Source organism: Cyanistes caeruleus, chromosome 3 (assembly GCF_971803275.1).
Source record: "Cyanistes caeruleus chromosome 3, bCyaCae1.hap1.1, whole genome shotgun sequence".
Lineage (NCBI taxonomy): Eukaryota > Metazoa > Chordata > Aves > Passeriformes > Paridae > Cyanistes > Cyanistes caeruleus.
The window spans coordinates 13,157,617-13,184,116 of record NC_141703.1 but is presented as its reverse complement, the minus strand read 5'-3'; the positions used below and the strand labels follow the sequence as shown (position 1 = coordinate 13,184,116).

The window sequence follows — 26,500 nt, the reverse complement described above, 5'->3', positions numbered from 1 at the left end:
AGATCTGTGGCATGAGAGGAGTGCATTTACTGTGGTTCAGACCACTAAGGGAAGAGTTTTGATTCATGAGAACTTTTTTTCCTTGCACATTGTATTGATGTTGCAGATGGGATGAAGTAGTGGCTTAGCTAATTTCTGACTCCTCATAAATTGGAATGGTTATTTGACCATGGAGGGGGTTTTGTTGGTGGAAAAAATCAAACAGAAATAGCTTCTCATTTCTGAATGGGTACTTCAGGATGTTTTTTCCTACTGAAGTATGAATATGTGCAGGTCAGCTCATTATCTCTAACCCATGCAATGGCATCATCTCTCCGGTGTCATCTGCCTTCTCCTTTATCAGTTCTCTTGAGAGTTTCGCTAAACAGAAAATATTTCTGAAACAGTTTTTTCTTCACTGTTTCTTTTCTGTCTGAAACACTGGCTTTTTTATTATGGACACCTTTGTCTTTCTGGTTTCATTTCCTTGGTAAAGTTTGGGGTTTGCTTTTTTATGGGGGTCAGTTCTGCTGCTCTTCACTGCAAGTCAGAAATGATGGCATTTTAGTGACTACAGCTTCTCACAGCAGTTTGCTCTTTTCTATAGAGAAAAGTGCAAGACAAGCATGTTTTTCCTTTTAGAAGACCCAAAAGTTTTATGAATCTGATGGTACTAAAAAAAGTTATAAATTCCTGTGTTTTAGATACTAGAATTCTGACATCAATGCTACTTCTAAAAAAATTATTTTAGTAGAAATTGGAAATAAAAATGTAAACAGTTTAACTCTGTAAAGTGCATTCAGTATATGTCTGCCTAGACATCAGAAAGATAATGTAAAGCTAAGGCTTAAAGAGATTTTTAAAAAGATACAATTATCTGTATGATTTTTAAGTCTCATAAGAAATGTATTTTAGAACTTGCTAGTGATGGCTTATAATCACTTTGATATTTTGAGGAAAATGGTAGCTTTAAACAGATGATACAGAATTTATTTTTAAAAATGTATTGTGCTTATACAGTTGATGGCTTTTATTTCCATAATGTTTTTTACTACATAATTATACATCTTAATTACGTAATTACCGTCATAATTATTATGTAATTACATGTAGTTCCACTAATTACAAAATCAGGAAGTGTAATTATCTACTAAAAACTTTCTGAAATCTTATTTGTTCACTAGAGATTATTTAAAAGACCAGTGACCTACTGAAGATGGTGTGCAGTGTTGTACTTCACACCAACACGCTTTTTCGCCCCTTCTTCACGGGCAGTACAGTTGGACAGGGTTGTGGAAGGGCTTCTGTAATTGTGACTTGCCTTGATAGGAGGTTGGAGAACTCAACTGTGTTGCCTGCAAATTTAGAGCCTCTTAATTTTTGCCTTTGTTACCTCATGTCTTTAACATGAAAGACTCTGTAGCCGAACATCCAGAAAGTTGCGTGGTTTGACTGAGCACCTTTGTGACATAGTTTGTATTCTGGTTGAGGGTGTCTGGTTCAGGTGCTTGGTGTCAGCTGTAAAGATATTTGAGAAAGTTTGTTTATGGCCATGTATATGTTGAATGAAAGCTTGACTTCACAAAAGATAAAGGGAATACAACTGATTTCTCATGGTCCATAGATTTCTTTTATTGCATAAAACTACTTTTGAAAAAATTGTTTTCCTGTATTGGTATGAATTTATATCTCTATGTTGTTTTGTTACTATTGCACACTCTTGATTATAAATTTGTCTAATCAGGCAGTTTGAAACCAAAAGTAGTTTACTGCATGTTATAAAAGAGTAGAACTAATATTCAGGGCAATCAATAGTTCATTTGTCCTAGTGTTGTATTAAAAGAAGATAGTAACTTTTTTCTTCTATATGTTAAATATATTGTACGCTACCTTTAGTAGTTTGAATGAAAAGAGTAGTGTAAAGTGTTAGATTTGGTGGTCTTTTTTCATTCTGTAACACTGCCATCAACATGGCATCAGAGATACAAAGCTTTCACATGCATTATGACAACAAGCATTTATTTATTATGTCACAGTATTAAAATCACCAAGAAGAATTATACTTTCAGTAACAGAAAGCAGAATTAATATGAAATGGATAATTTTTAAAAAGTGATCATTAATTGTGATACTAATAAAAAAGAAGAAAATTGTAATCTCTGTCAGAAGGGAAAGGGTGAAAAAGAAACATGAAGAAAGGAGGGCACCGAAATACTGAAATTTCTTTGGAACACCTCAAGACTTAATACTGTGTTTGCACATGTATCAGAGTGTAATTTTTCTGTGCTTGTTACATAAGGCAACTGTTTTATTGTATACTTGCCAAGAGCTATTCTTAGCTCCCAAACTTGGCCTGGGTTTGCAGATGATGTGAGTATGTCATCTTCTTGATGTTAATCATCTTAACTCATATCTCCTAAGTATGTGAGTCCTAAAGAGAAATTGTCTCCAAACCCATTTAAATTATACTGACCATTAAAAGAATCACATGGATTCATTATTTGTGAAAACAGGAGCCTTATTTAATCTCCAAGATTTAAATCATTGCTGCAAATAAAATTATGTTAATTATTATACTCACTGAAATATAATAACTGCACAGGAGACATTTCTTTTGAAATATCTTTCTGTATACTCAACAAACAAAGGATTTCTATCAAATACATTATGAAAATATAGTTATGCTCTCTTCTCTGAAAAATGGATGGAGATAATCTCTTCTCTTTATTAGGGACTAGTAAGCCACGTAGAGAATAGCATAATGGAAATTTTTTGTTTTATTCCATAGGGGACACAAAAATGCTGCATGATATACGTATAAAAATGCAGCACAAGACAAATAATTGTCTAAATGCAACTTAAATTTGGTTTATTTAAATAAAAAAAATGCTGCCTTTCTTAAAGGTGTATTACATTTTTGCCATCTCTACATCAGAAAATGGTGGTGGTATCAGCCTATCCCAATAGATGTATTTCTGGAGGAGCAGGGGCAATTGAGCGCTTGAAGCCATGGGTGTTGCTGCCTTGAAAATAAGGAATGCACAAGACAGTGTTTGGAGTACATATTCCAGAAAAGAAATACCTCTTTGTCTCATGGGCAGAGCCTCTGCTTGCAGTTTTCAAGTCCCTCTCTAAGCCAAGCCACGTTCGTTCGGTGACCTTGGTAGTTACTTTGAGGTTGATCTCATTCTAACAATCCAACTACCGAATTTCGTGTTTCAGTCTAATGTGATTGGCTTTTGAGAACAGATTAGTCATCTGGTCATCTGTGACAGGCCAAAACATGGTTCAGCCTTTAAAAAAAATACTTACAGAAGGATATTCTGTCCTGGCTCATCCCTCTTCTGGGAGGGGACCAAGATGGGTACAAGGGAGAGCTGGTCAGGTTAAGGAGCTCTTTGTTGTTATCTGGCAGAAATAGGTTTGGAAGAAGTTGATTTGATCTTGCAAGGATTACAACTGTTAAATGCATATCAAAATGTTTTCCTATCTTATATTATTTAACTTAGAATATAATAATGTAATTGTTTTGACATGAAAATGTTACGTACTGTAGTATTTCCACTTATCTTTAAATAGACATTTTTCACTTTGTGAGAGATGCATGCAGTAAGACAAAACAAAAAATGAATAAAAAGAAGTGAGTGACAGCCTAAGCTAGTTTATTTATGTTATAAAAACAAATAATATTTGACATTAATAGAATTTTACAGACTTGGAATTAAAATATTTAGCTAGTTATGGTATTGTTTTATATTTCTTATGTGACAATATATGTTCCATAAATTAACAATAGCACATTTGTCAGATTAATATTTCAATTTGAGATTCTGTTACCCAGCCATGGTGGAGGGCAAGAAAGCATTAAAGGGAATTTTTTTATTTTTTTTTAGTAGAGCTGAGCCTGTAGTTTAAAACATACTTAATAGTGGTGAATGACCAAAACCATTATAGTTAACATACTTAGAGCATTAACTGCCATGATTTTGAAGAGCAATGGTAAACTATAGTAACTAGGAACATGATGTGGAATATTTCATTGATTATCATTAATGCAATGGCATGATAACTTGTGACATAATTCAGTTATTTTGAATGTTACTTAAGAGATCTAAACTGTAGCTTCTTGTTTGGAAACAAGTGCCATGTGTTTTTTGAATGCTCTTGAGAACGGTGACTCCACCATATCCTTGGACATCCCATTCCAGTGTTTAACCACTCTTTAAGTGAAGAAATTTTTCCTAACATTCAACCTGAACCTCCCCTGGTGCAACTTGAGGCCATTTCCCCTTGTCCTGTCACTGCTTAGCTGGGAGGAGATGCCAACCCTCACCTGGCTACATGCTCCTTTCAGGGAGTTGTAGAGAGCAATGAGCCTCCTTTTCTCCAGGCTTAACACCCCCAGCTCTCTCAGCTGCTCCTGGTAAGGAGTCATGCACAGATCCTTCACTAGCTTTGTTGCCCTTCTCATGACACAATCTAACAAAAAAGAGAAAGATGAGGTTCCAATTTGAAGGTTTAGTTTCTGAAAGCCTGTATGCAAGTTTAAAAACACTATTTCTGTTTTTTCCATTTCTGTTCTCCAAAGATTTATTAGCTGTTTCCCAGTTTAAGCCCTATTTCAGGTACCACAAGCAATGGAAGCAGCCATAAAGCTGACCTGGACACAACTTTAAAATATTTTTCAGTTTTTCCAAATAAACAGGAGCTGCAGAAATATTCAGAAATTACAATGAATTGTCTGTGTCTTCCTGGGCTTTTGAATGCTATCTGAGGACTTTGCTTCCTTTTGGTTCTATTGTGTTGTTTTGGCGAATTTTGAACAAGATAATTATTTAATCAGGAGCTCTTATTTAGACAAAACATAAATTTTATTTCAGTATTTAGTCTATTAACGTATGAACATGTCAGTATTATCTACCAAATATCAAAAAGTCTAATTTTTGTTCTGTTAAGGCATTTAACACTAGCAATTTTTCATACATACATGTGTTCTCTGTCCTGCAAGTGACTACTAATGCTACACTGACCTGTAAAGGAAACATAGATGCTTCGTTTCAGCCAGAGCCTCCAGGACCCACTTTTGCCTGTGGTGTCTGTGGGTTTTGGGCCAGCTCTGATGTGTCTGGCTGCTGCTCTCAACACTTCTCTGCTGCCCTGACAAAAACCACTCTTCCACTCATGTAGGTCCTCAGCTCTTCCAGCACAGAATGATAGAATGGTTTGGGTTGGAAGGACCTTGAAGATCACCCAGCTCCAGCTTCACTGCCATGGGCAGGGAACCTTCCACTACACCAGGCTGGCCTTAAATACTTCCAGGGATGGGGCATCCACAACTTCTCTGGGAAACCTGTGCCAGTGCCTCAACAACCTCACAGTAAAGAATTTCTTCCTAATATCTAATTTAAATTTGCCCTCTGAGTTTGAACCTATTTCCCCTTGTCCTATTACTACATGGTCTTGTAAAATAGTCTCTCTTCATCTTTCCTGTAAGTTCCCTTTAGTGCATTCTGGCTTTCCTTTTTCCAGGTCTATTAATAGCTTTTTAGAGGGGAAGCATGATCATTTAAATAGATTCTTGAGAAAGTGATAGGGATGCTGGGCTTTTAGGAGCCCTCATCTTCAAACTTTTCTTACTTAATAAAGTAAGGGCAGTTCAGAGATCCTTTGGAAATAGCTTTCAGTTTCCTGCTACCATCAGTATCCATTGTCACCTGCTGCATGTTTTAGACCCAGGTCCTTCCAGACATTGGGGTGCTGGTGCTTTACTGCTATGAAAGCCCTTGGATGCTCTTTGGTCAGCATCCTTTACCAAAAAAATAGATGTGAAAGGAAGGTGAGAGTACACTCACACTTTGCAGAAGTTTCATGAGGTTAAAGGAAAGGATAAGATATAACCACAGATTACCCAAGTATATGGTAATCCTTATCCCTTTACTGTGTGGTAAAGCCTTACATTACACATTCATGCTTTAGGATGCCTTGCAGTTACTTGTCCATGTGCCTCTATCCTGACTCTAGAAATAATATTGGTGGTTCAGCATTATGCTTCAAAAATTATGTTTCACTTTGAGGGGATTTGAGTTCTTGAGGATTTTTTGTAGCATAGCTACAAAAAGTCAGCTCTTTCATGGGGAAGGAAAGAGCTGTGGGTTATTCATTTGGTCTTTGATTCTTAAGAAACAGGTAAAGAACTTCCAGTTGTCCTTTCCAAATCCATGGCACTGTGTTGGTATTGTAATTAAAGGCCCAACAAAATATTAATACTAAGGTAACATTTTATTAGGTTACCACATGTGTAATTTTTTGTTAAAGAGGTTGTATTTGTATGGGAAATGAGAAATGCTTGTTTTGAACTACGTGAGGAAAGAGCATTAGTACAAAATAAGAATAAAGACATAACAAAATAGATGTGTGAAGTGAATTTGACAAAAAACAATCCCAAAATTCTCAATATGGAAAATGTGGGCGAGAGCTCTGAGGAACAGAAATGTTGAAGGATTTTGTAGAGGCAACAATAAATTAAACTAATTTACAGTACACTTGGACAGTCAAATAGTTCATTGCAAAATGTAGCCTTTATTTTTATGGGTTGTTTGAATCCAGAGTGCTTAAAATTAGGTCCTACGTTTCCAGTAGGAGCTCTGTAAACTGGATTTTCTTCTTCTGTGGGAAGTTTTTCTCAATTAGGGAATTGTTAAATAAGATCTCTATGTGTGTGTTACTGGAAACTGTTGCACAGCCTTAAACTGGCATTAGTCACCTCTAAAAGAATTCTAGACTTGATATTGGGTAGAAACTGAAGTAGACTATAAATTGGCTTGAAAATATAGTTTTGTATCATGTTGTTCTGAATGTCTACAGTGAGGACTCTGGAAAAGTATGTGTCAAAGAAGGGTTTTTTTACTGTCCCTCTAAACATAAAATATGATTTGGGAGGAAATCTCTCTTTGCAGAAATCAGCACTTTTACAGATGGAGTACATCCTTCTTGGAAAGTTTCTTCAACACTTGCAAGCTGATGTTTTTGAAATGTCTGGAGTAGGCCAGTATTTCTGTTGAATAGCACATTTTTAGCTATTAGTATTTCTGTTGAATAGCATAAACCATGTTCTTAGCATTATTCAAGTTGGTATATATACTTTGATTTTAAAAATTGAGTTCTTTTCAAACTGGGAACGACAAACTACTCAAGAAAAAAGCACTGTTGAACTTACACATAAATTTTTACATTTAAAATTTTCCAGCAACATGGGTACTTTGTGTCCTCAAGTGTGCCTAGCCAAGAGAAGCCCAAGGAATACCTGAAGATCAAACAGACATTCCATTAGAAAACAAAGCTCTATAGAGCAAGATATCCCAATTATAATTATAATATAAACTACCCCAATGAGGGGCCTTTCATGTTAAGAAGCCACCCTTATCTTTCAGCTAATAGACTGATTGCTTTTAATAAAAGATACTGGACCCAGCACTCCAGATGTTTCTCTTCAGGGCTGGGCAAAGGAGAAGGGTCACCTCCCTGCACCTGCTAATGATGCTCTGGCTGATACAGCCCTGGGTGCTGTTGCCTTCTTCCTGCAAGAGCCTGTTGCTGGTTCATGTTCAGCTTATTGTGCACACACTCCTTACCTTGTTATGTAAGTAGTTGAGTCTGTAAATACTGTGTGAGATGGGGCTTTGCTATTCTCCTTCTGTCTAGGTAAAGCAAAGCAGGCATTCCACACCAAATATCACTGGTGGAGAATATTCTCTGCAAAGAAGTGCACTTCATCACCACTGGCTTTAAGGTCTAAAAGTTCAATCATTTGTATGTGAATTTTTCAGGCTGTGGTCCTTTGTATTTTGGGGAGAATTAGGCAGTTCTAGGACATGACTCAGCTGATCTCATCTGTACTATGCTGGTATGGATCACACATGAGAAATGCTTCCTTGTTTTGCTGGTTATAAAGGAGGTCCAGGGTGGTGACTACTTCAGATCTTCACAGCAGTATTACTGGAAAAATTGTACCCAGGAAATGTTACCATGTTAGATGCCAAGTGTGGGAAATTGATGTGTAGAGCACTCCAGTCACCTCGAGATTTTTCACCAAATAATAACAAGTAACATGAAAGTAGTTCTCTTTATCCTTCTCCATTTACAACTTCTGTTGACTAAAGCCAAGTGAGAAAAGTGTATGCTGAAATAAAGGATTTCTACATCCCAGAATAACCTACTTTTAAAGTGGGCAAAGCTAATTGTATAGACTGTGGGGAAGGCATCTCATCGCAAGGAGGCAAAACTCTGTAACTTCCATCACTTGTGTAGAAAAGCCTGTCTTGAGGTCTGCAAACCAGCCAGTTAAAAATCATTTTCAGAATGGAGTTCTGGCTTCTGTCACAGGAGCAGGCTGATGTTTTGTGATTATTTGTACAGAGGCAGAGGTTATAGTTCTACGCTGGTACTGTTTTTTGAAGGGACAAATCTAGAGACAAAACTTCTTGTATTGGGTCATTTGAAAATTAATTTGCAATCTTCAAGGTGAACAGTTGTTATCTATTAATAGCTATTTTTTATCCACAAAAGATTCTAGCAGTTAAAAGCCAACTCCATCAACCTCTGCTTTTTCATATTCAGTAAATACAGGGATTTTGATAACTCCAGACAAAGTTATCATGGGGAGGAGTTTAATATTCCACAGATCATAGCACATAATCTTTCTTCCTTCTGCTTGAATGTCAAGCATGAAAAAGGAAAATATACATTTACAAAGTTGACTTTAGAAGGGCCTTTAAAATATATTTTCTTATGGCAGAGCAGCCTCAGATAATCCATTATTTTACTTGTAGACCCTCTTTAGGGAGGGCAGAAGACAAAAGGCACTCACAGATTTGTAAGTGTATCAAGTTAGTACACTGAGATCAAAGGCTATCTCTGCCTGAGGGACTCTGCACATTCTCTTCCAGATCAACTGCAACATCACGGACAGAAAACTCTACAAAGCATTTTGTTTCCTGTGCGTTCAGTCTCCTGTCATCTGCTAATGCAGTCTTTGTCAGAAAGTACTTAATGTTGTGGTGCCCAAGTAACCTGCTTCCTTGTTTCACATCCATTGTTCTGCTGAATGCAAATCTTGTGTATTCCCTGTTCAGGTTTGCTGAATTCACAAATAGGAGATGATGAGCAGACGTGCTTCCCTCGGGGGAGTGGGGAGGGGAGAAAGAAAATAAACGTATGGGCATCCTGATAGTGGAGCTAGTTGCATCAATGGGACAGAGAATGTGGCTGTGTCCTGGATGTATTTGTGGCAGCTGAGCCTGTGATCTCACTGGTCCAGAGTGGCTCTTCTCATGTGCTCTTGAAGGGCAAGATAGAGGATACAGACTCTAGTAGATCATATGGGTGGGGGGGTCTTTGAAAAGAAAGAATTTTGGTGTATCAGAATAACTGCAGGTATGTATTTTACCCACTTTAGTGTCTTGTGAAGTATTGGGAGGATTTGGGAGGAGTGCACAGGGAGAAACAGGAAAAATTGTTTAAAAAAAAGTTTAAATTTTTGGTGTTCATTTTCTTTTTACATTGGCCAATATGTTAAAACAGAATAATGTATTTCTTAAAGTACAGTAGGTTAGAATAGGGGTGATGTTCCCAAGTGCTGAACTGTGGTGATTCTTCATTTTCTCAACTGCTTTTTCTCCAGCATTGCAAGGTAAAGGTGGTGGGGAGTAGTTTGTCTCCCTTACTTTATGAAAAGATTACTTTTCAGAAGTCAGCCTAGCTTGCTTTCCTGAAGAGGGTATAAGCTTCACCAGCAGTAGAACTTATTTGGTAGCTTTCCATGTGAATGACTAATTATTTCTTGGATTCCTTCATCTTTGATAAAGTCTAATTAAATTAGGGACCAGTAAGTTAAGTTTTCCAGAAATGGTTTAATTTTCCCTGGTTTATCTCATACCTGTTTACATGACCATAGCTGGAGGTGTTCCCCTGCACTTGGTGTGCAGCACCATGACCAGAGATAGTATTTCAGCTCTGGTCACACAGTCTCTGTTGTGTAACAGAGGAAAGACGTTCCTCATTCAGTGTGTGCTGGGGTGGTTCTTGCCCATCCCTTGCCCTGGTAGGTTACAGAGTCTGTAAACCAACATTTGTAACCATCAGGGAGTTGGATGTTCCTGGTCCCAGAAGGTCACGCTGCTGGTGACTGTAGCACCAATGGGTCACACGATGAGCTGTTTTCTGAGGAAGTTTGACTCTATAGTGCTCAGCAGGACTAGTCTGACAGGGAAAAAAAGAGACTATTTCAAGTTTAAGAAGGAAGGGAAATAAACTTTTTTTCTTAATTTCTGTAAATCACGTGGGTGTATTCAGGAGAAACACTGTTGGCAGTTTCTTCCATTTTCATACGCAGATAGATGCTGCCTACCTCTAGATGCATCTATAGATATGGATCCACTGCAAGCAACTACTGCATAATTTAATTATGTTTTTCTAGAGGATGATGAAAGAGTCCTCTGCACAGTCAGAAAAAATCCTTTGTTGGGCACCCATCCCAGAAATGTATCTAAGCAGCCATGATCTGTGGGATTTTTTTCTGGAATTACATATATCGCTAAGAATTATACATTTGTTTGCTCCTCACAGTCAGATAAGCATTTACTTAAGGGTGAGAAGCATTTCATTAAATGAGGTTTGTTTCAGTACAACAGGTTTCCTTCCAGATAGAAAGAAGATACACTTTCATCTTGTTTTTATTTTTTTTTTTCTGGTGTTTTAGGGATCTGCTTTGCCTCATAAACTGTAAAATGTGTGGAAGGTAGATGAATGTGAAAAATGATGGTGAGTTACACCTCATACCTTTGAGAATGTAACAAAAGCTCATGATCAAAAAAATTGTGCTGCTATAGAGTTGATATGTAGCTCACAGTCTACAGCTTAAACTGGGAAAAAGCTACCTGTTATCAAACACTTGAACAAAAGGTCATTAATAAGCTGGGCAATTGTTTATTAAATATATATTTTTCTGTTTATATTTAAAGCGTTTTTGGATTAAATGCCTCATGTGGAGGTTGTTCTTTTACCAGGGTTGTGGGATTTTGTCATAAGCAAAGGAAAAAGATAGTGTTTAATTTTGGTCACATGCTTCATCCAAAACTAGATCACAAATGGCATTTCTCTTTTGTTTATAGCTGATTTTCTGTGCCAGCAGCAGATGCTTTAGTCTGTTGTCATCTCTGCTGTTTCAGTGACTGTTTTTGACAGAGCAATTTCTTTTCAGGTGTCTTGTTTTACTTTTGTGTATGTTGTCCTTATGCCTGATGTTATGGGAAAGTCATTTCCTCAAATGGGTGATGGTAATGATTTGAGTAAGTAAATGGCATTTATTCCAAGTCTTCCAATGGCACTGATGTGCTGAAACACAAGATCATCATTCTCCAGAAAAGGCTTGTCTACCGGCCGTCTCCTCTTACAATCAAAGCTGTGTTTTGGATAATTCTGCTGGATTTGAAACTCTTTCAAAAATTTCCTCTCATGCAGATGCTAATTAATGATTGAATGGATGCAGTCTGGTACGGTGTTGTTTCATTTGTAAGTTAGTTTCAGTCTCATTAATCAGAACTGGTTTCAGATTAGCTTCCAGAAAAATTTTCTCAGCCAGCGAGATCTGTGGGGCCTCCAGGACCAAAATTCACAAAGTTAGAGCATGGCAAGCATGACGGATGTGATAGATAAGACAACATTGTTCTCAGTAGTTTTTGAGTGGGAAGTAATGAATTTTTGTATTTTTAATTACATGGGAGCTTGTTCTGCTTTTGAAAGTGTGTATTCTTTGTGTATGACAGGCTTTATACAAAGGTACTAGTAATATGTGTACTTATTCTATTGCAGCCAAATATGCATATTTAATATTAGCAAGAACTCATAAAACCCAGTTGAATTTGAACTGCAGTTGAAAAATACCATAAAGAGCAGTCAAACCTTTGAAGTGGAGTTATAATGGGTTATTGCTGTTAGTCAACCACCTGACTGCACCTTTTTATTAGAGATTTGGCCTTTCTATTTGAATATTCTGGCTTTTGTGGGTTTAAGCAATAACTTGATGTGTAAGATGCTCTTACTAAGAGAATTCCTTTCCACTCTCCTAACAGTATGTGGCTTTAACTGATTCTGAATATTTCAAGAGTTTCTGGTTCTGTAAAAACTGATTAATTGACTTTGGAAGCAGGCCATGTTACCAGCTGTTGATAGGTGTTCTTACATCTCTTTTCAGTGTTTTTCATGAACAACTGATCAAATTAAATTCGTCACTCTTGGCTTGTGGTGATTTTAAATTGAAATGGAATGTATTAAAGCAGCCAACCACGCTGATTATATTGCAAGCCTCATTTAATTTTGTACATTCATCCATTATTGTGAAAAGAAGGGTTTTTTTAAAATGCATGATTGTGACTGTACCTTTAGCATCTCCAAAGGTCATCAGTGCATAATTTGTTAGTGTGAGATACCTGATTTCTGAAAGCAAGTTCCACAAGTTTGCATATATATTAAAGGTGGAGAGAAAAAAAAATCAAATTATCATTTCACTGGTACACTGTTCTTGCTACTGTCCAAGTCCTTACTGGTCAGTTTAGCTCCTGCACTGAGATATTTGTATGCAGTTGGTCAGTTGGTGTCTGTAGATCCCAGAACTCAGAAATACCAAGGCACTGGAGCATATGTTAGTCATTGTCACAGAATCACAGACTGGCTTGGGTTGGAAGAGACCCTAAAGATCACCTCATTTCAACCCCCCAGCATGGGCAGGGATGCCAGCCACTCGATCAGATTGCTCAGGTCCCTGTCCAGCCTGGCCTTGAACACTGCCAGGGATGGGGCACGTGGATATGGCAGTGAGTTGTTAGGAAGTTGTTCCTTCCAGGTTATCGGATCGCAGTGTTTTCCTGCAGTGTTCACAATAATAAAATATGCTTCTTAAAGATTTTCCTTCTGTTTTATTAACTGACACCTTCTTATAATGTATGAGAAGCTGCACAGAATCTTCTAGTTGAAAGTCAAAGAATTATCAGCAGAATAAATTTTTACACAAACTCCTTCTATCTCTCTCCATGCCATTATCTTTGAAAGTAAATCTGTGATTTCCCTGTATTTGCTAAAACGTAAGTCTCCTGGAACTTAACATTGTGAATATTTGGTGTTTGCAAAGTGGTTAAATTCACATTTCATAATAAATTTTTCCAGTTTGTGCATAGTTTAATGCAAAAGAATAGTATTTACACAGTAGCTTTCAACAGGGATTCTTGTATTATTTTTGAAAAATGTTGCATAGGCTTTTAATGTAATCTATGCACAGAAAAAATTATTACTTATTCCATCATTTTGAAAATATTTTACAGTGCTCTGTGTGAAACAGTCATCTGTTTCCCTTTCTAGAAATCCTTTGGGAAAGCAGTAGATACACCTCAGTGTCCAGATAGCAGCTGCTAATCTGGGGAAAAGGCATCAATACCTGGGTCTGGATATGGATGGCACCAGCACTGGCTGAGGCTAGAGTTCCACCCCTTTAGCCTGCTCTTTGATTTACCAGTAGCCAGCTGGATCTGAAGCAAATATTTCCTGTGATAACCTGGTCAGAATCTGTCTCATGCCAACTCTCAATGGTTTAAAATCAGCTTTAGTTAACACTTTTCTTTTGATTTGAGTAAGTAAACATTTTTTATACCTTTTGAAGAAAGAAACTGCAGTGGCTTCTGTAGCTAAAAAATAACAGTTAAACTCTCAAAAATGTTTGGTTTTGTTCCTTCAGGAGACCCATGACCAAGAAATAAAAGTGAAGAGAGGTTATCATAGAATACTGGTTAGCAAAGATAGTTCACCTTATACATGTTTTTACACATGCTTACAAAGCAGCTGTAGCCTTCGTGTTGTATCTACAGCAGCAGTTGCAAGACGTTTCCTGAATAGTTCTCCTGAACAACTTCAGTGTCTACAGTGGGTTTTTGTGGTTATTTATCAGTTGTCTCCATAGATTTTACAGCTGAGACTTTGTCATCAGACTTCAAGTCTAGTTGCACACAAAATCTTTGCTTAGCTATTCATGTAAATTTGTTCTCAGAATAAATTGTACCACTGACATATATGACCTATCTGGATGTTGTTTACTGGCTTCTTTGACATCTTGTTTTGGGCTTTTCTTATTTTAAAGTCTGATTTGTTAAGAAATGGTCAAGAAGATGAGCTGGATGAACTTATTCATTTGCAGAAGCAGAGTTAATAGTGCAAAGGGCACTAGCTGGTACAGTAGTGTAAGCTATTTCTTAACATAAAAAAGAACTTCCTTATCCAGCTCAGTGTCAGAATGGTGTTCTTACAATAAAGGAATTATGTTCATTTTAAATGTGTATATTAAATGCCTTGAGCAAAACTTTCATCAGTGTCTGTCACACTGTCTTTATGGAATGCACCTCTCTGTCTGTGTCTTTTTTGACCAGCTTAGGTTCACATTTGTGGTTCAGGTGTCTGAATGATAATTTTGAATATAGGACTTGCACTAACATAGTGTAAGCACAGTACCTGAGAATCCCTATGTAGAATACTTAGAATTTCTAGAGGCCTAATGTGGATTTTGGGAAGCAGTTGCCAATAGAAAACTAATGCCATATTTACTAAAATCTAAGTAATTATATTAACCAGTTCTCAGCACTGGTTCTGAGGCCTTTTCATTGGCCCAGAGTGTTCGTGTTTGTTTCTAGATTTTGGTTCTATGTATTTGTATATTTTAAAATAATTTCAGTGTTTATTTTGTTTAGACCAATTTCATTTCAGCAATACTAGTTTTCTGTGAGAATGAAGTTCTAATTGTTAATTAGAACAATTAAGCAATGCAATTAAGCACAGAAATATTATTTTCTTCAGTGCCACAAATCCAAAGCATTGCTGAGAAGACTTTGGGGGTCTGTCATCTATCTGCAGAGCAGTAGATTTGTCTGAGTGTGCTCCAAAGTTCATTTTCCTGCTCAGTTCCTACCATCTAAATTGTGGAGTGTTTAGTCACCTGAACCTGTGATTGTGTAGAGAATTATGTGTTCTAAAAACCATTATAGCTGTGAATAGTAGCTGGTATTGTCAAAAGACCTTCACAGTTTAGTCTCACGAAAAAGGCTGTATTTGTATTAGTGGAGACAATTTCACTAGGCACAGCATGCTTACATCTTCTAAGCCTCGGGACAAAACTGAATTAAAAGGGTGATCTCTAGCAAATTATTTCTTCACTGAACCTTTACATTCATCTTAACCCTTAGGTTCTTCCTTCCCATATAGTCAGTGATGACGTTCATGGTGTGTGCCCTACTGCATCCTGCCCATTTCATTGTCTATAAAGTGGTGTCTAACTGAAGGTGTAATTGCTGTAAAAAGTGGGTATTGGGAACTTTCAGCATTAACATCTCAATTTCTCTCAGATTGAGTTTTCCTGCCATGCTTTTTGAGTGTACAAGTTAGGCCTTATCCAATGTATCCCCTTAAAGGCTGGGTTTACTGCCTGTGGAGAGGAAGGCTGTACCAGAAGGAGTGGTAGGCTTGTTCTAGAAGTGAGTGCCCCATTGGTGTGAAGCCACCAATGATGGTGTCAAACCTCATTGCAGGTGGGGAGCACCAAGACTGCCCATGGTAGGCAGAAACCCGTGTGTAATTCACTGAATTAGTAGTGCTAAATGTTTAGAGAGATTGTTAGGTTTTTGCAGTATATCTTCACTGTTCTGATTTTTGTCTTTTTAATGACAGTCACAGCAACACCTAGTCATTCAGTACATTGTTGGTGTAAATTCTGTGACAAGTGAAAGCAAGGTAGGGCAGCAGATTCCTCATTAAATTTAATTTTAAGCTTTCTAATTCAACTTTTAAGAAATGAAGCAGTTTTTAAATCTTAGTTTTGGTTTTATCTTTGTTTTGCACATCTCATTTGAAAAGTGCAAGTGACTTCTATCATGTGCTAGATATCTGGTTGCACTATTGCTATCAAAATTGAATTCACCAGTATCAGCAAAAATTAGATGAATATCTGTTCTAGCTACAGATATAAGTTCTTAGTTTCCAGGTCTTCCATTGTATTCTTTCCTGTTTCTCTGAGAGGTGAGAGTAGAGCTTTCACCCTTGAAGACTTATGAGCTTTTGATGAGAATGAACATTGCCCAAATTTAAATAGTATTCAAACTGTTGAAGTATCTCATGTGACTTACAGCAACTCTGAGTTGAGCATCTTCAGCAGTTGAAGTGGAATATTTTATGCCATCAAAAATACAGATGCCAGCAGAGGCATCTCCAAAACAAAAATTGGAAATGTGGTATATGATTCACCTCTTCTCTCAGAAGACTGGTTTCACATCACTAGTTATTATTTGTATTCTGCTGCTATCTAGAGGTCTGGTGCACCACAAATAAGCAATCTTTAAGACCATTCCTGCCTATAGAATTTGTAGTGCAAGAGAAGCTGTAGGTCTGAGGAGGAGGTTCTGTCCATCCTGTTCTGCAGACAAAAAATGAAGCCTGAATTCAGCAGCTGGTCTGGTATGATGCTGCAGTGAGGTGGCAAAGCTGAGTGTAGCACCTTGTTCTTCTGAATGAAGGTTCAGTGCTCAGCAGCCGTAAAAGCAGCATGAATAGTCTGTCATTTTTATGTTTCCCTGATGATTCAGATAAAGCAGGAAACCAATAGTATCTTTCAGATAAACATATATATCAGTTTCATGAGCATTTGCAGAAGGGAAAATTATATTAAGCTTTAATAAGTGCAAAGAACTGTGAATGCTTTTAGGCAAGCATTACTAGCAGGTATTTAATCACATTTCTTCCTAATTTATTCTGTGGATTTTGTACATTCCTTGGCTTGTCTTGATTGTCTTGACTTCGCTCAATTCTGTTTTTTGATATTACAGGGGCTTTCTGTTTATTTGCTTTTCTGTTTTTAGACTTGTTCCGTTTGACCTTGATTTTAAACCAATGTATCTCTGAACTGCCTCTTTTAAGCAAATGCTTTCCAGTATTTTCATCTTCATGAGGTCATAGAGTCATTAAGGTTGGGAAAGACCTCCAAGATGATCCAGTCCAACCTTGGACTAAATACCACTGTGCCAACTAAACCACAGCACTGAGTGCCATGTCCAGCTGTTTCTTAAACACCTCCAGTGATGGTGATTCCATCACCTCCCTGGCCTGGGCAGCCTGTTCCACTTTCTAATCACCTTTTCTGTGAAGAAATTCCTCCTAATGTCCAGCCTAAACCTCCCCTGTGCAGCTTAAGACTGTTCTCTCATCCTGTTGTTGGTTGTGTGTTTGCAGAGTCAAAAGCTCTGCAAAGCTGAGTCTCATTTTGAGCAGGCTTGCTAGCGCAATGCATTTTAGTTCTGTTACTCTACAAAGAACTGTTTTATCAGGATTTACAACTGCTTAACCTAAGTAAAATCAATTTCAGGGCTACTGGGTCATTCATCTCTTACTGCCATCTCATTTTTGCAAGATGATCAGCTATTTTCCAAAAGGAAAAACAGACTGATGGTTGTAAAACAGACAGTGAGAAATTATGTTTTTTTGTTATAAAATAATTCACTGGAAAACGGAAAAGGAGGATGCAGGGCCAGTTACGGCTTGGGGAAATAAATGTCTTCTGACTCTGCTGGAATAATATTTCATCCTTCCCCATTTCTTCTAGGCAAATATACTTGGGGTACTCTTCAGTGATAGTATATATAAAGGATATCCTCCAAAAAGAGATTGGCAGGTTTAATTTGTTTGATGTGTGCAATCACAGTCCATGTTAAATTCGAAAAGCCTGTCCAATCAAGGGTTCAATATAGAAAAGAGGCAGTAACAAGCATGCAGTACGCTGTAATAAGGAAATCTGTTGATTGAAAAGAGTTTGTATATTTTGGAAATGATAGGGAATGTAATTGGTAAGAAAGAAAAGAACAGGGCTCCATAAATAATAGGAAATAGAGCATATTTTTTCCGCTGATAATGCTAACTCAATTTAACAATATTCTGATACTGGATTTTCCTGTTCAGTAAAATAGGCCTGGTAGATCTTCCAGTACTCTAAATTTCATGATTAATGGGAGGAGCTCTTTATTTTGATGATGCCAACTTCAATGTGTTGAATTTCAGCTATAATGACCCTCTCTTTTTCTCTCATCTTTTTTTTTTTTCCTGTCTTCTAACCCTTAGAAGTGTATATGAAGTAGGAGAGTATTTGGCAGATGAGCTTTTCAGTCAGACTTGACTTTTTTAAAATACAGCTCTCAGAGTGCTTTTTTGAACTTCTAAAGGATATTTAGTAGGCTGGATAAGATGAAAAGACCTTGATGAATCAGGCTAACTTCATTACTTCTTACAAACTTTAATAATCCCAAACCTAATCATAGCGGAAGCCCAGGACCAGTTCAACAATTCACCCTTGCTCTGCACCAAACCTTCCATACAGTCTTTCTTTTTTTTTTGCTGCAGTACAGTGACAAGAACTGTTTCTATTTATGGAGCAGTAAGTACTTGAATAGACTTTTAGCATATGGATCATATCTATGCAGTGTTACAACTCTGCCAGTCTTGAAAATAGCTTTATTTCATGTCATTAAATTTCTGAGGATCAGAGTGCTGTTTTGTTTCTTATATTTTGTGTGAGCATGTGTGCAAGCTTATATTAGGGTATTAATATATGTTTTTCAAAGACTGTGTTAAATGGACATATAGCTGCAGCTGTTTATGCAGTAATTGTTATGGTACTTTAAAAGTAAGTGCCTTATAAGGTAAGTACCTCCTCTTATAAGCCAGGAGGAGGAAGTACTTGAGAGTCAAAGCTAGGAAATAATGCAGCTAACAATGCAGTTTTTTGTGGGAAAGATTCATTATTGTTAGGTTTCTCAATCATTTAATTTTGTGTTTTACTTTGAGATAATATGTTAATCATTGTGTTATATGAGGTTAACCAATATTTGGAGATAAAATTATACCTAAGTGGTCATGGTAGTTGTGGGGAATATATTGTGTCAGGCTGAATTTTTGTTCAAGTATTCTCATCTAATGATCATAAATATTATGACATTTTGAAGAAGTGCTCTTAAGACTTAAAAATAAATCTATATATGCATAAATGTCCCTATGAGTTTGAGCAGTTGGGCTGGATCAGATTCTGTGCTCAGAGATGAAGAGCAGCGATTCCCAGGTGGTGTTTGTTGTCTGCAGAGTGGTGCCCACTGTGGGTAACTCCAACAGGAGCTGACGCTTGGTCCTAGAAAGTCAGCTCACATGAATGTCTACAGAGATGATGTGATATCCCTAACAAATTCAGAATGAAATAACATCAGTTTTGAGGCATGTAAAATTACTGCTCTCTCTTGTGGGCTCATTGACTTCATAGGGGCAACCGATCATTTGCTCTTGTGCTCAAATAATATTTGAGTCTTCCTTTATTGGGGTTTTGCATTCAACATTTCCCTCTCCAGAACTGATGCAGTCAAAATTCTGTAAAAGCATTCATTGTCAAACACATTCCAGGCTTCCTTGTTTCTCAAGAACTTCAGGCTAAATCGTGGGACCTCATCAGATGTTTGTTCTGTAAAACCAGTGATTCAGAATAAAGATGGGTTTTACATAAACCTAAAGTGTAGAAATTATAATAAATGTGATTTCACAATGAGCAATAAGCAAAAAGGAATCTGTTTTTTGGTCACAAGTTTTAACCAGGTATCAGCATGGTTGAAATGTTGCAACTGGTTGAGAAATTATCGTAGAAGGCTGTCACTCAAAACAATACTCTGAAGGCTCTATTGAAACCCTGTAGATACTGGAGATTTCTCTCTGAGGGGTAGTTGTTTTCTTACAATCAGAAAGTGCAATTTAAAATCTGCATTAATACATTCAGACTAAACCTTTGAATATTGTAGCTTGCTGCCAGTTAACTGACTCATTTCTAGTCACTATGTTAAAATACATGAAAAAGAATTGTTAGTATGTCTAGTAAAATAGCTGCTTCCATTGTCTTTGCTCTTTTTATGTATGTTTTAAGAGAGAAATTCTTACTCTGTATATTTTGGTGTCAACAGTTCTACTCTTAAATGATGGACAACAAGTTAACAACATAAAATAGGTGTTGACAGTTCTTGAAAATGAAATAATATTTTATATAACCTCAAGTTTCTCTCTGAACTTTGACCAAACAATAAAAACCTGAAAAAGGAGGGGCCCTGTGCTGTCAAGCACAGAATTGCACAGGAAAAAAAAATTAATCTAAACAGTGAGGGAGAAGTCTGGGTTCTCTTGCATGATATTTAGCAGCAATGGTAAGAAGAGGGATGTTTCTTTCTTTGTGTAATGTGCAGTAGTTACAATAAACACAAGATTTCCAAATCTCAGAGGACTCTCTTGACAGTTGCTTGATAACAGCTTTTTTCACTCCATAGTTTTGACAGTTTGTATGTGTTGCCATATCTAGTGTAAACTAAAACATCACTGTCATTCTGTTTTTCTTTCTTATGTGGCTTCCTTTTCTTTATTTTTATTCTGTCTTCAGCATAATGAAAAACATGGGCTTTTAATTTGTCGACTTCAGTAAGACAAGTTGTGTGTGGAGAGTGGCTTGTGTTTAAGTTTTGAAATCTTCAGATTGAAAAGCACTTTTTTGCCTTTTTTTTTTTTTACCTTTTTCTTAAAAAGTGTATGTCTTTGTGTCTTAATTTTGACCTGGCTAGTCAGCATACTCCAGTCAGTACGTGTATGTGTGCGGGAGATATGGAAACACAGGACACGTGATACTTCCATGTTCACAGTGGCATTGCACATTTGTCTTGTAGGCTTCCTTTTTTATTCCCACAGAGGACCACAGAACTGCAGCACTTCTTTTTTTCTCAGCCTGGTGTCCTTTGCTTCCTTTCTCTCCTGTGTTTCTGAATTACATCGATGATGATGTTGGAGTAGTGCACCATTTTGGAAGAGGTGCTGGGAGGTGAATGTTGCAGGGAGGGACTTGAGAGATGCCTGTTCAGGAGAGGCCAGCCAGCTCTTGGGGTACCCTGGTTTCTGCAGCCACTGCTCATCTGTTTTGGTTTACCATAGTTAGATTTTGTCCCTGGGTAAGGGATAGTTTTATTTAACCTTTTGGGTGGTGGTGGGTGCTGTCCGATCTTTCTAAGGTTATTTTGTCATCAAACCAAATTTGCTTTAGCACAGCAAAGTGCCCAGTGTTGTCATCTGGCATGTTACAGACAAATTCCAATTACTTTTCTGCTTCAAGCTATTGTTAAACACTACGAGCTAGCTGACAGTAAAATTATAAATACAGGTGTTGTCACACTACACTATAATCAGAATTTTAATTTGAATTTTCATTTCTAAAGCCCTTTTTTAACATGAAAATGGGAATAGAATTAGTTTTATTGACAGTAAAAAGACATTTTGAAAGCTTCCTAAATCATTACCTGTATTTAGTTGTGGGAAAAAATTGTATATGTCCGTATAAAAAGAAGAGTTTTATTATCACATATTTACTCATGATATTTAGTGGTAAATAAAACTAGGAAGATGTGTTTGACAAATGATTGACGTAACTCAGTACGTTTTCACTTCATCAGAACAATAGACAGACATAAATATATATTTGCTTTTGTTTTGCTCTGATATTACTAATGCAAGCCTGCGATGAAATCTTCAAGCAAATTAAGTATTGCCTGTTGAGTCTGCATGCAGTGCTAAACTTTTTATTTTTGCAATTTTCTGTTCTTACATAGATTCATCATTCTTTGCTTTCTTTCTTCCCTTTTTTTTTTTAGTCTCCTTCTTTTTCTTTGCTTGGTGGTTGGAGTGGTTCCCCCTTCTCAAGACCCCTTTTTTTTTTTCCCTCAAGGCATTTAGTGTCGTGTCTGCCAGATTTCAGTGATGAGCAGCGAATTGCTTTTAAAGTGGGCATTATGCCAGTTCAGCAGCACAATGGAAAACCAATCTTCCACCATTCTACTTTTGATGCTGTTATTGTAGCATTTTAGATAACTGCTGCCACAAAAAAAGATGTGCTCAATTGCTACCAGTTAGTCAAGTTAAATCCAGAGTAGCATTAAAATTACTCTGAAAACTGTTTGTCAGAGGTCATGTGTTGTCTGTGGCTACAGCGCATAGGATAGATGTTCTGTGCTGTGTGGGGTTTTTTCTTTTTGCGTTGTTATTATTACTGTGACTGACCAGCTCTCTAAATAGCCCTTCACTACCTGTTTACTTATTGTTTTCACCTCACTGCTGAAAATATGTGTCGAACAGAAATGTTGAAAAGTTTCTCTAAAGTGCTGGAAATAGCAGGGGAGTGAGTTGTTCAGGGTGCTACAGTTTGTACGGTGTGAAAGAAAAAAAAAGAAAAAAGAGGGTAGAGCAAGAACATAATTCTCTGGTTTCTGTAGCAAGATTACTGTTTTCATCTTTTTATCTTCACTTTTCAACCACTGAGTTCAGTTTTCTATTCTTTTTTTAATAGCACAAACGGAATTTATCTGCTTTTTCTCTCTCTTCCCCTTCAACTCCTCCTCTTCCTCTTTATTCTGCGGGCTTTGCTTGTGAATGAAAGGGTCCGTTTCTCCCGCTGCAGGACAGATGGCAGTTGTGAAGCGGGGATTATAGCACTAGGTGACTTTTAAATCAGTTGTTTTCCAATAAAACACAAACAGGAAGATTATTTATGGGTGGTGGGAATTAAAAGAGCAAGGATATTTTATCAGCCTCTGGCCGAGTCTTTTTTTTATGAATAATATAATACCCACACAGCCTGAATACTTGTTTCACTTGCTTGCATCCCTGAAAAATGTATGTTATGCTGTATTATGTTCTGGTCATTTCTAACAGGAAAGCAGCCTTCTGCATATTTCACTAGGTAGCACCACTGTGGAGTGTAGGACTGCAGATTACAGCCTCTGGCAACTCTTATGGGACAGTGAAAGAGCTGATGTAGCTGTGAATTTCAGCCTTGTATTTGGGCATCTAAATAACGTACCTAGCTTTCAAAGGACTTAGTATTTGTAGCCTGGTAAGTGTGGTAGCACTGCAGTGGTCCATGGTGAAGGTGAGGACATCTATTTAGGCATTAGGTAGGCAGCACTGGGGCTGCCTAATGCAGCTTTGAAATTCTTCCCCTTGATCCACAAGTTGTTCTTTTTCTGTGGGACAGGAGTGCTGTCTGTCTCATGGGAATACCTTCTGCTAGAATTTGCTAGTATTTACGAAGTTCTTTAAAATCTCCCAATAGGTGGCAGTGTGGAAGTGCACACTTGTCACAAGTAGGTGTTTTTAGTGTCCCTTCTTAAAGATGGGCATTTCCTTACTGGTGGCATTTTAGCCATTGAGGGTTTGCTGCTTTAACAGTAGAAATGTTGTAAACTCTTAGATTTTTCTGTCAAGGGAGGCTCTTGGTGTTGCAAATGGGTCACTTATAGTTGTTACTGCTAAGACTAATACTTGTGAGTCAGGGGATCTGTTCTTTCCAGTGTTTTTGATCAGAGCTGTGTCCATGCTGGGTAAATACCTCATGAAAGAGAATACCTTTGAATGATTGCTACAGAAACCAAATGACTGCAAAAGTGAAGAAGGGTGCTTCTCCCTGGAGTTTGGGGGAAAAAAAAGCAGGACCATCTCTCTCAGGGAAATAAAACTATGTCCATCAGGCAACATGATTGAAAAGTTAAAGTGCAAAGCACCTAAGTGATACAGACACACACACCATTTATTATGTAGGTAACCTTAATAATAGTGATTTAAAAAGCAAGGTGAGCACTAGATGAGTTCTCAAGATAAAAATGGAATGTAGCTCCATGAGAAACCCTTAATACTTAAGGTAATTATAATTATATCTAAATGTAAAAGATCCCCTTTTTTTCTTTTGGTTTTGTTTTTCTCTTTCCTTTTTAAAATAGCATTTCGGTTTTGCATGGGTGATTGTGCAAGTTTCCTTGTTTTTTGATTACACATCAACAGACCTGTCTACGAGGAAACTTGCCAAATTCAATTACATGCATTTACATAGCCTGTGTGTGTAAATGATTTCTCAGAAAGATATGTAGAAAATGCATCCACTGAAGTCAAGTCTTACATGTAGCTAATGCAGAAAACCAGTTAGATGAATTAAGAACAGAAGGAAATTGAAACCTCTGGAATTTGGTCACAATGTATTTTTGCATTTAATATTTTTGCTGATGGGTAGAGAAACCATTGGGGTGTTTTTTTGTAGTAGTTTATACACACAGTACAAAGTTTTTCCATGGTCTGTGTTTTGGAGATACAACATCAAAAATTGTCACATGCACTTGGTTAAATGCTGTGGAATTCCTCACAAAAGAGCCACCTACAGGAAACAATACAGGAAGCATACTCAGTGCAGCAGTTTCAAAGCTAATATTTTTTTTCAGCCAAGGAAGACTGAGGGAACTAACTCTTGAATAGAAAAAAAAACCCCAAACCTTATTTTTGCAGATCTCAACCTTATTATTCAGTTTCCCAGAAAATATTTAACGTGAGGCAAGCTTTCTAGGAAGAAAATGTAAAAGTAAGGATTGAGATGCCTACAAAGTGCTTTAAAAGTATTAAAACGAAATGGCATTTTAGGCTGTGAAATCAGCTATTTGGTTTTTTAAGAAGGAAAATTAATTGGGGTGACTATTAGAGCTCCTTGAGGAGTAAACACTAAATTGAGCTGAACACAGTTTAAATAAGGACTAGTTAAGCTGGAGCTTGACCCTCACCCACTTCTTTCCTTTTCAGTTTGAGTGGTGCACCAAAGAATAGCTTATAACAAGATACTGGCTTTATATTGAAGGCAACTATTTATAAGTACATACTAATGTTGTCACCTTTGAATTTTCAGCTTTAAGTGTACGTACTCTTAGTAATATTAATGGAGTAATTTGAAATTTATAAAGCACTTGCTTTTCAGTATAAGTGATCCATATGGATTGGTCTGCAAAAAGTTTCAGATTACAATTCTCCGGCAAATTGCTTCTCTGCTCAGTCATTTTTGTCTTAGTGCCCAAGATCAAACCCTTCAGAGCAGGCAACAAAACATACAGAATAGTTTTCAGGGCCTCTCTAAAATCTCCTTCTCTGTGAAGAAGTCTACATATTATTGTGACAGTATTGCAAGAATTTCAACTTCTGCCCATTTCACTTTCTTTATGTCTGTCTTTTTCTTTTAAGTTTTTCAAATTCAAAGTTGAAAAACTTAATTAAAACCAAGTTAAACTGTAAATCTGAGAGTTAGGCAACTTAAAAATGAGGAAATCTAAGACTGAAGTTACATTTGTATTCTATGCTATACCTGCTTTATAGACATACATGGCAGTTGTTCAAGTATAAGTTGTTTTTTAACTGCTGGTGATAATCCTGTTACTTCTGGTATTTTGTTGAGTATTATCTGGTCTGAAGGGCTGGTGGGTTCATTCTCCATTACCACTTCTAACTGCTAGGTCAAACCAGAAAAAGAGTATAGTTAAATATATATATATATATATGTATATTAAAAAAGGACCAAAACCTGTACATTCTGTTGGAGAGTTACTATTAAGAAAAAAAAAAAAAAAAAAAGGGGCATGAGAGCTGTATTTGGTGCTCTGTAAGGAAGTTTGTCTGAATCTGGCTATCTGTGTAAACATTTAAACATTTTGGTCTAGTGCCTCTAACCTACATTAAGAATCATATTTAACTATAGGAAAAAAATCCAGAAAATTCTTTGCAGGGCCACTGGATAAGCTAACGCCGTGGAAGATTTGGATCAGAGTTTGACCCTAAAGGCAGTGCTTGAAAATCCCAACAGCAGAAAAACAATTAATTTGTGTCCATTATTCAGCTGTGATTTGTGCTGTGTGTGGGATGGATCTGATTCTCATAGCCTGTCTGGCTATGTCAGATGCATTATACATACATGTATACATGGTTTAAAACCCTTTAGATTGCCAGGATACATCATATACAGGAGAATGTCTCATTTGGTGCTACAGTATTCCTGTAGCATAGATCTCTTACATGTTGTCTTACAGTTTTTAAGCTATGTCCTCCCCCTTTCCTGGGGGAAAAAAATTACTATTAAATTATAAAATCTCTGAATGCTGTAGGTTAATCCCCTGGTTCTTGTAATTAAAGATCTAACTGGTTTCCCAGCTGTATGGGCATTTCCTGATTCAATACGTGTTAGTAATATTTTATAAAGTTTCAGTCGTGTTGGAGCTGTATCCAATATAAAATTTTCTGAACGAATGGCTACCATAAATTAGTATTTCATGCCCAATGAGGACATTTGACCAGATCTGACAGTTGCCACCTCATTTGTAGTGATTATTTAGAAATTAACTGTAGTGTACATTACAGAGAAAGAAGAATGAGGACATTGCTTTCAGGAGAGGGGACACAGAGCTGGATGAAAGTCCAGCAGAGCAGTAGTGGTGATGCTTTGCCAGGGGAGCTGCCCCTGGAGCCCCCCTCTCCCCAGGACTGCACCCACGATAGCTCAGCTCCTGCAGCCCCGTGGCTGCTG

The 26,500-nt window shown here is 37.1% G+C and overlaps 1 protein-coding gene across 4 annotated transcripts in view; it reads left to right on the top strand.

Moving 5' to 3' along the window:
* The window catches only part of POLA1 (DNA polymerase alpha 1, catalytic subunit), a 194,555-nt gene that overhangs the window by 159,262 nt on the left and 8,793 nt on the right, over positions 1 to 26,500 (top strand). For 2 of the 4 annotated variants that reach the window (XM_086879848.1, XM_086879847.1), the window contains exon 37: positions 10,736 to 10,797. The exons of the other annotated variants lie outside the window; for them this stretch is intronic. In XM_086879848.1, coding sequence (XP_086735974.1) covers positions 10,736 to 10,755 — 20 coding nt within the window. In that variant the 3' untranslated portion in view covers positions 10,756 to 10,797. The remainder of the gene's footprint in view (positions 1 to 10,735; positions 10,798 to 26,500) is intronic. 4 annotated transcript variants of the gene reach the window in all.